The sequence below is a fragment of the Tinamus guttatus genome, unplaced genomic scaffold (assembly GCF_059628265.1).
Source record: "Tinamus guttatus ecotype Peru unplaced genomic scaffold, ASM5962826v1 Tinamus_guttatus_pri_ptg000171l, whole genome shotgun sequence".
In the NCBI taxonomy this organism is placed as follows: Eukaryota; Metazoa; Chordata; class Aves; order Tinamiformes; family Tinamidae; genus Tinamus; species Tinamus guttatus.
Window position 1 is genome coordinate 3,115,983 of NW_028288705.1, and position 14,907 is coordinate 3,130,889.

The window sequence follows — 14,907 nt, forward strand, 5'->3', positions numbered from 1 at the left end:
TAAAGAAAGCTTTCCAGAACTACATTCAACTACTGTCAAGTTAGTTCAAAACCAAAGACTTTCTTTGGTATTACTAAAAAATCGAGGAGAAAATTGAAATAAAGGTAATGGTAAGAATTTTGGACTGTTTTTCTTCCAATTGCCAAAGCAGATGAATAAAGTACTACAAACAACATATATTTTAATTTAGTAACAATAAAACTGATTCATACTTGGCAATCTCTTCTTTTAGGAGTCTGTATTCTATCTTCTTATCTTCTGGTAAAGCCTCTGGAGTTCTCATGGGATCATTTTCTTTTTCTGATTTTGAAGATGCTTTCATTTTTGAGGCCTGTTATAGAGAGGTCCAAATTAATACAAGTCACAGAAGTTCAAAATATAAGTTTAAAATACAGCTATTTCTAAATCATTTCAGCACAGATTGAAGGTTGTTCAAGGCAAGCTGTTCATCTTTTAAATCAGACGAGTTTTTCTCCCTTCCACCAGCAATTAAAAATAAATTCTGGTTTAACCAAAAGATATATATACTTTACAGAAAGTATCTTTCATAAACAAAAAATGCTTCAATTGGCTTGTAAAATACAAATTACAAGGTAATGATCCAGACTATTGTAGTGTATTCTTTCTTCCCCTTTCTGATATAATCCAGCATTTATCAACACAGTTCTAAGCTTTACACTCTCAATGAGCAGCAAAATCATTACCAAATCACTACCAATCATTTTAAATAAGCAAATACTGGAATCATTTACCTCAACATTTCTCCTTGCTTCTTTTATCATAGATTCTAGTCCTCCAAATACACTATTAGTTGAGTCAGAGGGCTCTCCATCAGACTCGCTATCATCCGAATCATTTAATGTAACCACAACAGACTTGTGCTTTGGAAGCTGTCAGGGAGGAAGGCAAAGGAGAGGGAGAAAAGAACAACGCTTTATAGCAAGAACAAAATATGAAAGTAGGTACAAGTGAGTACATGCTTACTACAAGACAAGAAAATAAGGAGGTTAAATCCCTTTATTAGCGTATGGCACAGCATGACACACCAATTGCAGGCTGCACCAAAAACCAGTAAGATGTGCAACCCCACTAACGATCTAGTCCCAATACTGCAACATGAACATTTGCAACGTACTCCCAGTTTTTTGTAGCATTTTTATGGCTCCACTGTCAGAAATTCAGACTTTCCTAAATTTACACTTCATAATTTGTTTCAGTGATAAGGAAAATTAACATTTGCAAGCAAGTTTTGTAAGCAACTGAAAAGTAACAATCAAGCCTGCATGAGCAATGCTGGGGCAGATGTGCAGGAACTCTCCTCGCTTTGCCACACGCTTCTGATGCCTCCTGGGCAAAAGTTGGACTTAGCTGATTTGGCAGCAAGCTGCTCAGGCGGTTAAATTGGCAGAACACCAACTGTACTTGAAGAACACATGTAACAAGATTAAACACTTTTTGGCAACACTGCAAGCTGAACCAGCTCAATGAAGATCAGATGACCGCCAACCCCAGCACAGAAAGATGGAGAAACAGTCAGACTATCTTCATTAACTTAAGAAGTTATGTAGCTGCAGCCTGAAAAGAGGTGATTTCGAGTCACATTTCAAGTCTTCTTCCTCAGGTGCCTCTGGCAATTAAATTCAGTTACATAAGCTTAACCTCCAAATCAGAACAGGAAGTCTCCAAGTGTCTTTTAAAGCACAAAATAAAACCTATTTTTAAACTGGGAAATATCCGCAGGTGTAACGAGCCTCTTGATGCTGTTCTAGGACATGGCTTCAGTCTGTAGTGAACAGATTCCAAATGTCCAGGGAATGCTAAAATGTCCAAATGCTAAAAATGCTTGCAAGAGATAACTGAATAAGCAAACCCATGTCAGGAGGCTATTTCACTAGACAGAGGTCTTCAACTGCACAGGAGAAGTGCCAAAGTCTGTAAGTCAAAACCTGTTCTGAAATATGGTACTGCATACTCAAGCATGCAAAAGCTATAAAGCTCCCCAAACTACGTAATCAGATTTCAGAAGCCTGAAGAATCTGCATTTCAGCAATCTTATTTTTAAACTCCTGTGCATATCTAAGTACTGACCACATAGCAAAACTATCAATTTCTAAATCAAAAAATAGGTTCTCATGAATTCTTGTTACTAAAGGCTCTAGTAAGAAATACCAAAGACTATGACAGTTAATAAAAACCATAAACAACACAAATGATTTCAGTAGGGCTTAAGCTAATAGGAGTTACTGTTATTGTTTCCACATTGAATTGTTTTCACAGTGAAACCTCTTTTGACTGGTCTCCTGCCAACATTAGCTTGACCATAGCTTCTTTGAAATAGCTTGGGATATAGAAAATTTTTATATTCAAGATGTGTGCATTTTAAACAGATTAGTATTTTTAGCCAGTGCAAATTAGTCAGCTCTACCAGTTATCATCTATACTTATACTAGCAATCATCAAGTTAATTAACAGTTCATATGTTTAATTGATGCTCCAGTGTTCTGCACTGTATCACTACAAAAGCTTTTATGTATTTGCTTGTTCAGTAGAACAGGAAGCAATGTCTTTTTTTTTTTTTTTTAATAAAACAACAAAACAAATATTTGCTTACTGTGATCACTGCTCGGGGAGGCCTTGGTACTCTGACAAACTTCGTATTTTGGACCCGTGGCTGAGACACGGTATTAATACTGACTGCGGACAGATTGCTTCTTGGCACAGACTGCAAGTGCTCTGGAACAGGAGGTGAAGGCGGACCACTGTTACTTGAGGTTTCCTATAAAATAAAATAAAAAAAACAGTCATTAAAACACACATTATACATAGCTATTTTAAGTAGTATGCTTAAAATAGATGCACCCTAATCATAATTCTGAGTTCTAAGAAACAAATGAAACACTATAAATAAATCCTGTGATTATGCCAAAAATGCATGCAAGAACACAGAACTCATTCCCAGGCCAACTACACTAAAGACCTGTGACCTCAATGCTGCCAAAAAAAAAAAAAAAAAAAAACCCAAAAAGCAACAAACAAAAAAGCTCTAAATTTTCAAAACCATTTTATGCTTCTCTACCTTCAAGTTTCAGAATTCCTTCAGGAACAAACAGAAGCTGAAACTTACAGTTCAAAGGACATCTTCAATTGTTTATTTTTGTTTCTTTTGGGAAGACTTTTGGGTGATAGAAATTCAGGAAATTTGTTTTTAGGCAGCAGAAAACCAGCAAACAAACAAAACACCACACCACACACAACCTGAATGAACAAAGAAACCCCACAAACACACACAGAGCACAGAGTGAAGTACCTCAGATCGAAAAGCTCGTCTGTTGGCTAGGGACTTGAGTAACTCTTCTCTTAAGAGCATCTCTTCTTCCTCATCCTCATCTGCAAATGGAGGTTTTGGTGGTTGCTCAGGCTCTTCAGGTGGAAGAGGTGGGAAAGGTGGAGGGGGCTCAAAAGAAACACAAGAAAGGCCCTCCACGTAAAGTTGACTCAAAGACGGTACTGGCTGAAATTAAAAGGAAAACAAGTGTTGGAAAGCGCTGTGACTTACTGGGTGTTTTTTTTTTTTTTTTTTTTAAGGATTATTTATCAGAGGTGAAATTACAAAAATACTTCACAGTTTAGAACTAATTATAGCTGCAGTGGACTCTAACATTAAAAGTGGTCTAAATCCCGACTGGTTACCAAGACAGTGGAAAGAGTATGTCCAAACTCACTATAAATGAGAAGTCAGAATTAGAGGTCATCTAGCCATAGGAATGTGGCTGACCTAGTAGGTTAACAAAAAAGCTGGTAGGTTAACAAACCCAGTAACCTAGTAGGTTAACAAAAAAGCTCTTGAGATATTTTTACGAATTCATCTTAGCCCTCCCAATGAATTTATTTTAGTCAAAAAAATTGGAATATGTCATCTCAAGGGAGAGAGACTTTCTTTCCTAATGAAAATAATACACAGAGAAAATGGTGGAAAGGAAGATTCCATTGTCACATGGACTCTTGGGTGAAAAGACAGACAGCACATAGTAAACAAGCAAAAAGTTTGAAAGAAGGATTGTAATGAGCTACAACTTGTTTGTTTTCTCTAGGTAACAAGCTAGAAAGTAAGCACCCCTACATATAAGACGTAGGATTAAAGCTTAAACCTTCGATTTATTTTCCAATGTGCTCTAGGCAAGTTTTGCTTGCTGTTATGAAATCGTTAGTTCTAATAACAATGAAAAGAAATTTTTAGTTCAATAGAGAACCTCCTTTGAATTGCAATTTGCATCAGCCAGAAGTAGCTCAGTTAGGCTCAAACTAAGTCTATCAGCTATTTCAAGGGAATCAACAAAAAGTTCAGAACTGTATTAAATAACATTTAAAATTAAGCTTCACTTTAGAACTAGAAACAAGACTAAATGAGAATTGCTAACATTTTCAAAAGTTTCCTTCCAAGATCACTTACTGGAATTGGAGGTGGCAGTGGCAGAGCAATTGGTGGTACTGGAGGCGGATAATACCCTACTGGACACTCAAAGAAAGGAGGCTGCACTGGAGAAGAAACTGTAATTAAAAACAAAATTTATCAAACATAAGAAGCTGCACAGGTAATTATTGAACATCAACTTACACTTACAACAAAATGAACAGAGAACTGCAAGAGAATAGCAACAGCCAACAGAAAATATGCCTAGTGAAGCTTCAGCAAGACTGCACTTTTTTTTTTTTTTTGGCACTTTCAGATGGAACAAAGTAGTAGTTTAAATGGATCCCGAATTTAGACTCATAAAATAATCTAGGTTGTAGGAAACCTCTGGAAGTCATTGGACACAAGCCAGATGCTCAAAAAGCAGGACTGGCCCCAGATCAGGTTTTGCTCAGGGCTTTATCCAGTCAAGTTTCATCTCTTCAAGGATGCAGACAGCACAACACTTCCATGCAACCTGTTCCAGTATCTGACCATGCTCTTTGGGAAAATCTTTTTCCTTACATCTATGACAGATCACTGGAACTGGTTGCCAAGAGAGGTTGTGGAATCTCCTATGAAGGAATCCTATGCCACGTGCTCCAGGTGACTCCGCGTGTGCAGGGGGGTTGGACTAGATGATCTCTAGAGATCCCTTCTAACCTTTATGATCCTATGATTCCACGATGATTCTACTTGGAGTTTCTTTTATTACAGTTTGTGTATGTTGTGTTTTTGCGTCCTTCTGTGGCACACTCTTCTGAAGAGTTTGCCTCTGCCTTCTCTATAATCACTCATTAAGTAGGTAGAGTGCAGTAAGAGCTTTTCTTATGCTTCTCAAGACAAACCTAGCTCTCCCAGCCTTTTCTCTTGCATCATGTTTTCGGTCCTCAGTGAACTTCACTGCCATCCACTAGACTCCTTCCAGTAAGCCAGTACTTTCTCATATTGGAAACAGATGCAGGGCTCAAGTGTTTATAAGAGCGAATAAGCACTTCCATTAACAGTCTCCCCGCTCCCAGGGATAGTGTCTGAACTAGAGCACAGGCGGCAGTGAGCCTTTATCTCCCAGAGACCTGCTGCTGCTGGCTCATGGTCAGCCTATGGTCCGGCAGCTCCTTTTCTGCAAAGCTGCTTCCTACCCAGCTAATACTCAGAGGACTCTCCTTTCTGTACAACGGAAATTGTACAGAAATTTTAGAAATTTCCAAATTTTACAAATTTTACATTTGGAATGTAAAACAACAAATTTCACATTATTGCAATTTCAACAGTATACGCCTGAAGACCTTCAAAAGATCACAATAGCAGATATGCTGAAAAATAGCCTGCATAAAAACAGGTCAGTATTAGCTGGCCTTAAAATATTACAGTTCTATAGCCATATGAGTGCATGTCATCTCAAAAGAATGAGTTTCCTTCTCATGTGATAACTCGTTTCATACTTCTTAGCCGTTTTTAATCAACCAGCATATTGGAAAACTGGAAATAAGACTTACCTGGAGAGTTAGTTTCACTATCTGTATCCATAGCAACTTCGTCATAATTATCATATTGATATATCCCTCCTGAGTAGTCCGTAGATGGCTTATCTAAAGACCACCTCAGGTCTGTATCTGAAGACTAAACATACAAAAAAACATACTTAATTTATCTGTCTTCTATGATTCCTTTAAAACAGACTAACTAAAGGTGAATTTTAGAAGGCAATCAAATTTTGTCTTTTAATTGCTTTACAAATACAATTCTATTCCATGTATACAAAAAGAGCCAACTGAAAACTATTTTTTAATCAAATTCACAGCAGGTTGCAGTTTTGGATCTGAGCAAGGTCTGTATCTTGACAGATTAGAAAAATACTACAGAACCAAACCATAAAGAGGTCGTACTTTGAATAAAGTCACTGAAGCTCTAAACACAGAATAATTTTGAAAACATAGAGAAAAACAGCAATGTAACAGCAATGAAACCCAAGAATATTTGGTTAATTGATTTGTATTAAATTAGACCATTCTTTGGTCCTCATGATTCGTCCCAAATACCTTTACAAGGAGAATATTTATCTGTTACTGATTTGCATGCATACAATTCATGAAACCAAAGGGAATGCCCATCTAAAATGGGATTAAAGCACTATATACTGAAATACTTTTTTTTCTTTCTTTTTTCTTTTTTAAAGACGGGAAGGCAGGGAGGGTGGAGAGGGAGGGACTAGGAAGAGCAGACAAGTGTGAAAGCAGAAACCATTCGTGAACATACAATACTTGAGCACAGTATAAATTAACTACCCTGCTTCTTGACCTCCTCTTTCCCCCAACTAGCTTCATGAACCGATTGTACTGCTCTTCTTGATTAGACAGGTCCCTGATTTTCCTGATCTCCTCTTCTCTTTTTCTTCTCTCCTCCTCCTCCTCTTGTTTCCTCTGGTCTTCCTCTTTCTGACGCCTGTCTTGCTCCTTTTGCTGCTGTATCTTCTTTGATGTCTTTGTCTGTTGTTTCCTCAAAGCTTGCTTGGCTTTAAATAAAGAGAAATGAGATTAACTATACCTTATCTATAACCTTCTCCAAATCCTACATTCTTCAGGAGCCTAAAGTATTCTGTGGATGTCAGGGGTTCTGTATGAAGGATCATAATATACCATTTTTTTTTTCCAGAAGACATACTACTGATCATTTCTTAATAAAATAAAACAGAATACCTGTAGCACTGGTTTTCTTTGTTGAGTGTGCCTTTGTACTGGCTTTGACTTTCTGTGTTACAGTTCTTGTTTTTGTTAATTTTTCCTTGCTTTCCTTCATCACCTGCTGTTCTTTCTGCTGCCATTTTTTGCTAGCAGATTGGAGGGCAAGGAGCCTAAGCTGTAATTCAGACATCTCCTCCTCATCATCAAACAACTTTAAAAAGGTGGAAAAAATAAGAAAGAAAAAAACAAAAACAAAGTCAAGAAAATATAATTTAATAGTGTACTATTCAAAAAGTCTTTATAAGTCTGCCAACAAAATGTTTTAACCAAGGCAAAGTTTAAAAAGCCTACTGTAGGAATCAGCATTGTTTCTTAAGAATGAATTAAGAATTTTCTCCTAAAATGTTTCTTGACCACAATTTTTGAAAAAAGTTGTCCATGTCATAACACAATATATCTCAGTTACAGAGGAATACTTTCTTACCTTTTCAGATGTAACATCTGAAGCGCTAAGCTTTCGCGCTAGTGTTTGTTCTTTGCCTTCTGCACCTTTCAAAACAAAAATACCATATTTTTGAATGAGTTATCTGTGATAAAACTCAAAAATAAAGGACTACACTTTGAGAATTGATTTCATAAGAAATTAAATCATTGAGAACGAAATAGGAAGAATGAAAGAATGAAATAGGAAGAATGAAAGAATGAAATACGAAGAATGAAGTACGTTGAGAATTAATTTCATAAGAAGATACTTCATATCACTGGTTCACGGCACAGAATAGGACTGGGTATGTATGAGCACATTAAGAATCATTTATATAAACTTAATGCATCTGACAAATCTACATCATCAAGATGCCATAAACCAGTCTTTTTTAAAAAAAACAATTCTCCATCCTGAGGTTGACATGTGCTTCCTCTAGAAGCAAAGAGAGTTTCAAAAAAAAAAAAAAAAGAGCCAAGGGGAAAAAAGGCTCCCCTCCAGCTGTTTTACTCTGTCATCTCTTATTAATTGCTGTCCTGAGCATTTCAGATTCCACTGGCAGCAATTTCAAGTAGTGATCGGTCTACTTCAGAACTAAATACAATGGCCCAGAGCTGGAATAAGAATACACTTGCACCATTCCATCGCAAAGAAAACTTAAAGGAGTCACTCTTTGGAAACAGATAATAAATAGTAATGCTTTCATTCTAAGCATTACACAGTTAATGTGTTCAACTATCCAGAAGCCATATATGCATGGAACAAGAAGCAAGAATAAACATCTATACAGAGTTTTGGAGGTCTCTTCCTTTACCAGCATTTTTTCAGAGGAAGATTCTTTCCCATAATTCAACCTGGTAGAAAATAAAATTGCACTCAGGCCAACTTTTAGTCTTCCCAAAAATCTATAAAAAGCCACATTTAGATAGACAGGCGTTAAGATGTACAGTCTAAAATACACCAAGACTTTATACCAAAACAAAAATGATATATAACAAATGCTGAAGACTTTCCTGCTTCTACATGGGTGCACTTTTTAAACACATATGTACAAAAAAGAAATATCTAATAGCCATGCATACCTGAAAAAATATTCACAACATTAGACAAAAATATTTTCACCATTCAATCCCCAGATGAAAGCAGAGAGATGCTGATGGTACTCATTGTGATAACAGTTTCTGTGATGTGCATAGGGATATAGTACACAACCTAAACACCCTTTCAGGCCAGAAGAGGAAGAACAGCCTAGGCAGTAATGAAAAGTCAGCAGGGCATTTTGTAAAGCTTCTACCAAAAGAGTTTGAGCTGTAGAGAATTAAAACTCAGGGAAGTTTGTTTCACTTTCTAGAACTAAGACAAGTTCTTCAACAGCCTACAGAGACATCCAGTATACTGGATATATCTACTTGAAATAATTATCATAGGAAAAGTGAATGCTTACTATGTGTAGAATTATATAATATACAGTTACCCATCAATCTGTAGCAACTAACATCAGCTATTCCTGCTTTGGAAACCTGTATTAATATATTTTTACAAAGCATCACTCATCTGGTTTAAACTGATCTTTATTCAAACTGTTTTTATGCAATCCATTAAGTGGTGTACAAAATTTAAGATGCTCTTAATATGCAGACTGCAGCATCTATTTCTACTTTAATATTACCTGCATTCTCAACTTCAGTGCTCTTTACTACTACTGTTATTTTTCTTTCAGTTGCTTTACAGGCTTTGTCACCTATACTCACTCAAGATACTAATCATTCTAATTTTCAGTGTTCTAGTCTTACCCTACTTCATCTCATCTCCTTACTAATTACTTACTTGTACTCTTTCTTAATCCCTCCATTTACTATTGTGTCTTCCCACTCAAATTGAGGGTTTAGGTACATTAACAAATTGGCTAACATGACACATGATATGCATTAGTGCACCCTCAGCCATAGCACACCTGATTTACTGGAACTAGGTGAAGCCAAAGAATAGACAGTTTGAGCTAACTGCCTTCATTTGCTACAGAATTAGAAGAAAACCCAAAGACTTAAACCGCAGGCCAGCTGAACATGGCAACTTGTTTCTCGCTAATTAGTTCACATATCTGAAATACCATCCTCTTCACCTAAAGTCCAGAACTATCTCCATTTTATTCAACATGCTTATTCTACCCTTCAGATATATTTCTTCTATAAACCTTTTTCTATTCCTAGTCTAGTGAGAAAGTCTTAGAAGCACTTGCTACCAAAAAAAAATACATCTATTAAATATAGACAAAGATGTCTAAAGACTATCTTCCTTTTCAGTTCAAAATAAGAAATATTTTTGCATCATCAAGAAAGACATGAGTAGGCATAAGGCAAATCAGAAGGAAAATTCTTAATTGGAAGACAATGATTTTGCTGTGAACAACAGTTATAATCTCCAAGTTTCCTCCTCCCCTTTCTGCCAAACTGTAATAAACGACGTGTGGGGCTTGTTTTGATTCTTTTATAATTAAAAAAAAAAAACTAACTGCACTTGCGAGCAATTTTAAGGAACTAATTAAAATACAAAGGAAATACTCAAGATTTTAAGTGATAGATGTAACATTTTTACATCAAAATCAGGCTGATAGTTTTAAAAGGTTCTCCTCACACCGCCTCCCAGTGAAAAATAATTACAATACTATTGTAAAGAATCTTTCAATAAAAAGCTACATTTGACCTTTATAATAGTAAAAGGTTGTTACTGTTTTAACTCTAAGTTTCTTACAAAAAGAAACTGAATGTTGTATATGTTATTAAAACACTTCTGGCTTAATTTACTTTTTTTTTTTTTTTTTTTTCCCCTCTCTCCTTTGGAAGAAACATGAGTGGGAATGACTAACTAAAAAATAAAAATTAATGATTGCTCTTTCAGGAGCTGTAATTCAAAGACATGTTATATCCAGCTTTGGAGCGCTGCATTATTTTTCTTCTAAAATTTCTTTGCCACTGAGAAGACCTAACACTTCTGCTGACAAAAATAAAGAGAGGGATTGTGCACCCAGAAACAGAATTTATCTTCTTGCACGAAATTTCTTCTTAACTCGATTTGGTGTGGGCAACTAAGTTTATAACTGTGAGACAACATATACATAATATATGTAGGTAGACGTATGTTTCTTCATTCAAATGCCCTAGAAGCAAGCTCCTCGCATTAATCTTTCTAAATAAAACATGCATGAGATTTATTTTGTGATATAAGCATCCATTTCAGACTTTTGATTATAAAAAAGTTAATTCTTTTAAAAATGCAGCAAACCAGTATACTCATTAAAGTAGTAGTCCATTCCCAAATGGATAATAATAAATAAAAGATGTTTAAACAGCAAGCTAAAATAATTTTACAAATACTTACCTTGGCTAGATTCTGTGACTTCAGATTTTTGTGATGACTGCTTTGTTCCTTCTTTCACTTTTTTTAATCTGCTCCTCTCAGCCGGAGTAGGCAGTTTTTGTCTGAGAGGTTTCAGTTCAAATGCCTGAAAGGCTATAACCTGACTTTTCTCCTCAGGAGATACTTCTTTTATAGCATCTGCTGTAATACTGTCATTTTCTACAGTTATTTGGTCCTCAGTGTCCACAGTTTTATCATTATCTTGTTGCTCAGTTTCTTCCCTGTTGCTCAGAGCCAGTCTTTCATCTTTATTAATGTATTCAAGCTCAAGCTGAATCTGCTTATACTTCAAGAGCAGATCCTCAAAACTTTCTTCTACAGAATTTTCATTTTTGGAAGAGTAATTCTGTTTTCTTGATGGGGACCTTCCAAAAGTTTTGGCTGAATTACTAGTTAAGAAAATTATTTATAACCTTAAAACAGCAGATATATTACTAATACAGACAAAATTATGACAAGCAGAACTTAAAATTCATTCTCATACATTGCATTTCAATTTTACCTTAGGTCCAGCTTGAAAAAGTCAGTAATAAAATGCTAAGAGCAGCAGGTTAAAAATAATTAAAAAAACCACACGTACACTATTATGAGACTCCTAATGTATTTTATATATATACATAATAATCACACATTATATATATTGGGAGTCTTCTCTCTCTTGCTCACATTGCGTCTTTGGGAACAGCAGCTCTAACACTAAGAAGCTTCCACTGCAGCTCGCCTGAGAGTCTAAGTCAGACTTCCAGAGTTCATAGCTCTACTACTGGCTCCATACTTGACACTTTGAAAAAGACTAGCTAAATTCATTCCTATTTTATCCTTTCATAAAATGCTATTAACATCTAGCCACAGCACAGTTAAAAGCTGAACTGCTGCCTAATAAACAGGGTGAAACATCAAACAATCACATGGAGAGGGGGGCAAGAAAACAGGAAAGGGGCTGAACACTGGCAAGTCATCCAAGGCAGGCAGTGGAAACACAGCTTGGCCATCTGCATCCAGAAGATCCTTCTAGTTCTCCCTACTAGCAGTCCAGTTTCTTTTACCTTAACCTGAGACTTAGAAAGCTAAATCGCCCGGTAAAAAATTAACCCGTGGAAAAGATATTTTAGACCACTGAGTCAGATCTGATTCATTCAACTTTCAGTGCTAACAGCTGACTCACCAAGTAACTTGAAATGCTTTTTTACTAATGTCATAGCTTAAAACAATAAATGGAGTAAAACTCAAAGCTAAAATAGATATTCTTTGAATGCCGATGAACAGAGATGACGATTTTTTGTCTTCTGCTTACAACAGGTAGCATCAGCTTAGATGTTTCACTATGTTAACTTTAACACAGGTTTGAAGAATCTTGATATGCATCCTATAAAAACAACTTCTGTAATACCACTTTTTTTTTTTTTGCTATACAAAAACTCCAGCACAAAAGCCAAGATTTTAAGAATTCTACATATAGAATTCAATACTGAATGGAGGGCTGAGACACACAGATATGAATATAGGGAAAAGTTCAGAATTCAATGACAATCAGAAAGTCACATTTTGTCCCATGTTTCAGGCTCAAAAATCCACAATTCTCTCTCTAAATAAGACTTTCTGCAGAACACTAACACTTATCCAGACACCTTCATCTGACAGTTTCTAGAAACTGGGGGGGAGCAGGGGAAGTCTGTTAAGTGCTAGCACCCACAGAAAAAAATCCTGCCGCTGCTACACTCCCACTTCTAGTCACACACTCCTACACAGCATGTGCAGAGTACTAGTTCCAATAAGGAAACTAAGGGTAAGAGAGATATCTGCATGTTTTTTTTTCTTTAATAGATATCTTAAATATTTCACTTTCCATGCAGAAAGCCACACAGCACTCCAAGCCACCAGCCTTCTCATAATGACTGATCGAGGGCCTCTTCTGAAATCACGTGTCCATAAATTATGCCCCTACTCCACTAACATCAGCATCTTATCTGGGAATTGTGCAATACCAACTCTTCTAGGTAAAAGGCACAGGAAATACAGGAAAAAATGCAAGTAATACGTTAGAGATATTCATGATTCTTCCTTCACTGCACAGCCCATAAATAATTGAATGTCATTTACTGAGGAGCAATAGCATTGGATCATTCACTCCAATGCTTAAACAGAAGATAGTATCTAAATATTAGGCTTAAACATATACATATTTTTCTCATGTGTTTCTTTTGCTTTGAAAATGGAGTTACCAGTTTCTGAATGCTCTTTTAGTTATGAGGGACAAAGAGATTTTATATTAACATTAACAACCACTGTGAGCTCTGTTAAGTGTGATGACCATTTGCCCCACAAACCACTGGCTCCCCAGAAAGTCATTTTCTGGTACTTAGAGCAACACTGCGAATTAAGAGACTTAAAATCTATTTTCAGTACTGGAACTGTCTTACTGCATGACCTTGGGTAAATCACATCTTCACTTGTTCAAGGCCTCAAGAGAAATATTCTCAAATGCAAAGTTCTTATAAAGACTTCAGTAAGCTTCTAACATTACCAGAGAAAATTAAATAAGAATATGTCTTTACCACTAGCTTACATGTTCTCTTCGCATGCCATTAAAAACAAATCTAATGACATAGGTAAGTGATCTTGGATCCAAAATAACAGAACAATCCAATGAGCAGCTTTCAAGGCCCAAAGCCCTGGCAAAAGCAGGAAAACTCCCACAAGCAACATTGCAAAATTCCACATGTGCCTTTATACAGAAAAGGGGCTTTCCCTTATTACCCACCTCCCTGCATAAAACATAATCAGAGCACACAGGCCCACCTCAAGTTTGGTTTAAAAAATAGCTTCGAGCTTAACTTGAGCAGTGTGTTAACACCCTCTGAAAGGGCTGTAAGCAAAACCGAAAAAAACAGCTGGATCCTCCATTGCCCAATGCCGAAAATTAACTGAGCCCAAGGTTTGAGCTTTACACCTATGACTCCATACAACGGTAATTACACACATTGCGCAGACCCCACTCCACACAATGTATGCTCTCCGGGCTAAAAAATGAGTAAGCAGCCGAAAACCGTGCGACTTCGGCTTTGTTTCAGCCTGGGATTTCTCCTGGCGGGGCCTCTGTCCCCCGCACTGATCCCGCTTCCCCGCGGGGGGAGGAAAGGGAAGGAAAGGCAATGCAAGGCAAGAGGCCGGGGCGCGCTCGGGAGCCGCCCCGCACGTCTCAAGGATACACTTGCGCGGCGAGGGCTCCCTCCAGGCCTGGCCGCCGCCGAAGCCTCCGCCGCCCGCTGCGGGCGGCCTGCCCGGCGCGTTGCCCCCGCGATCGCCGCCGCCGCGGCTTCTGCCCCAGCGGCCGCCGCCGCGGTAGGGCCGCCCGCGGAATCGGAACCGGTCCAGGGCGTTGTGGCTGCGCTCCCAGAAGGAGAGCCGCGGGCCGGGCTCCGCGTGCGGGCCCGAGGGCATCCGCGGCGCCGGCAGCGGCGGCGGGTGCGGGCGGAACGGCTCCTTGGGCCGGTAGCCGCCGTGGCCGTGCAGGTGGCCCATGTCCGGCGGCGGCTGGTGGCGCGAGCGGGGGAAGCGGCGCGCCGAGGAGAGCGCCGCGCCGCCGCGGAGCGCGGGGGGCGGCCTGCGCCGTGAGTAGGGCCGCCCGCCGCCGCCGCCCGGGCCGCCGCCCGCGCACGGCCACGAGCCGTTGTTGTCGTCGTCGCTGATCTCGCCGTCCTCCAGCTCGCCCTCTTCCTTGGGCGAGAGCCCGCTGGGATCCAGCGCCGCCTCCGCCGCCGGGGCGGCCGCCGCCTCGGCCGCCGCCATGGGGCCCAGGCCAACGGTCCCGGCGAGGCAGAGCTCGAGCTGCGCGGCTGCTCTCGTTTCCTGCGCGGGGCGGCGCCTCCCCT

General features: G+C 38.7%; 1 protein-coding gene across 1 annotated transcript in view; it reads right to left on the reverse strand.

Annotated features, from left to right (window-relative positions):
* The window catches only part of ZFC3H1 (zinc finger C3H1-type containing), a 37,312-nt gene extending 22,405 nt beyond the window's left edge, over positions 1 to 14,907 (reverse strand). The window contains exons 1-11 of the mRNA XM_010222277.2: positions 14,245 to 14,907; positions 10,997 to 11,416; positions 7,619 to 7,683; positions 7,150 to 7,345; positions 6,739 to 6,965; positions 5,950 to 6,073; positions 4,451 to 4,548; positions 3,308 to 3,511; positions 2,612 to 2,776; positions 753 to 890; positions 213 to 331 (exon numbers count right to left, since the gene is read on the reverse strand). Coding sequence (XP_010220579.2) covers positions 213 to 331; positions 753 to 890; positions 2,612 to 2,776; positions 3,308 to 3,511; positions 4,451 to 4,548; positions 5,950 to 6,073; positions 6,739 to 6,965; positions 7,150 to 7,345; positions 7,619 to 7,683; positions 10,997 to 11,416; positions 14,245 to 14,824 — 2,336 coding nt within the window. The 5' untranslated portion in view covers positions 14,825 to 14,907. The remainder of the gene's footprint in view (positions 1 to 212; positions 332 to 752; positions 891 to 2,611; positions 2,777 to 3,307; positions 3,512 to 4,450; positions 4,549 to 5,949; positions 6,074 to 6,738; positions 6,966 to 7,149; positions 7,346 to 7,618; positions 7,684 to 10,996; positions 11,417 to 14,244) is intronic.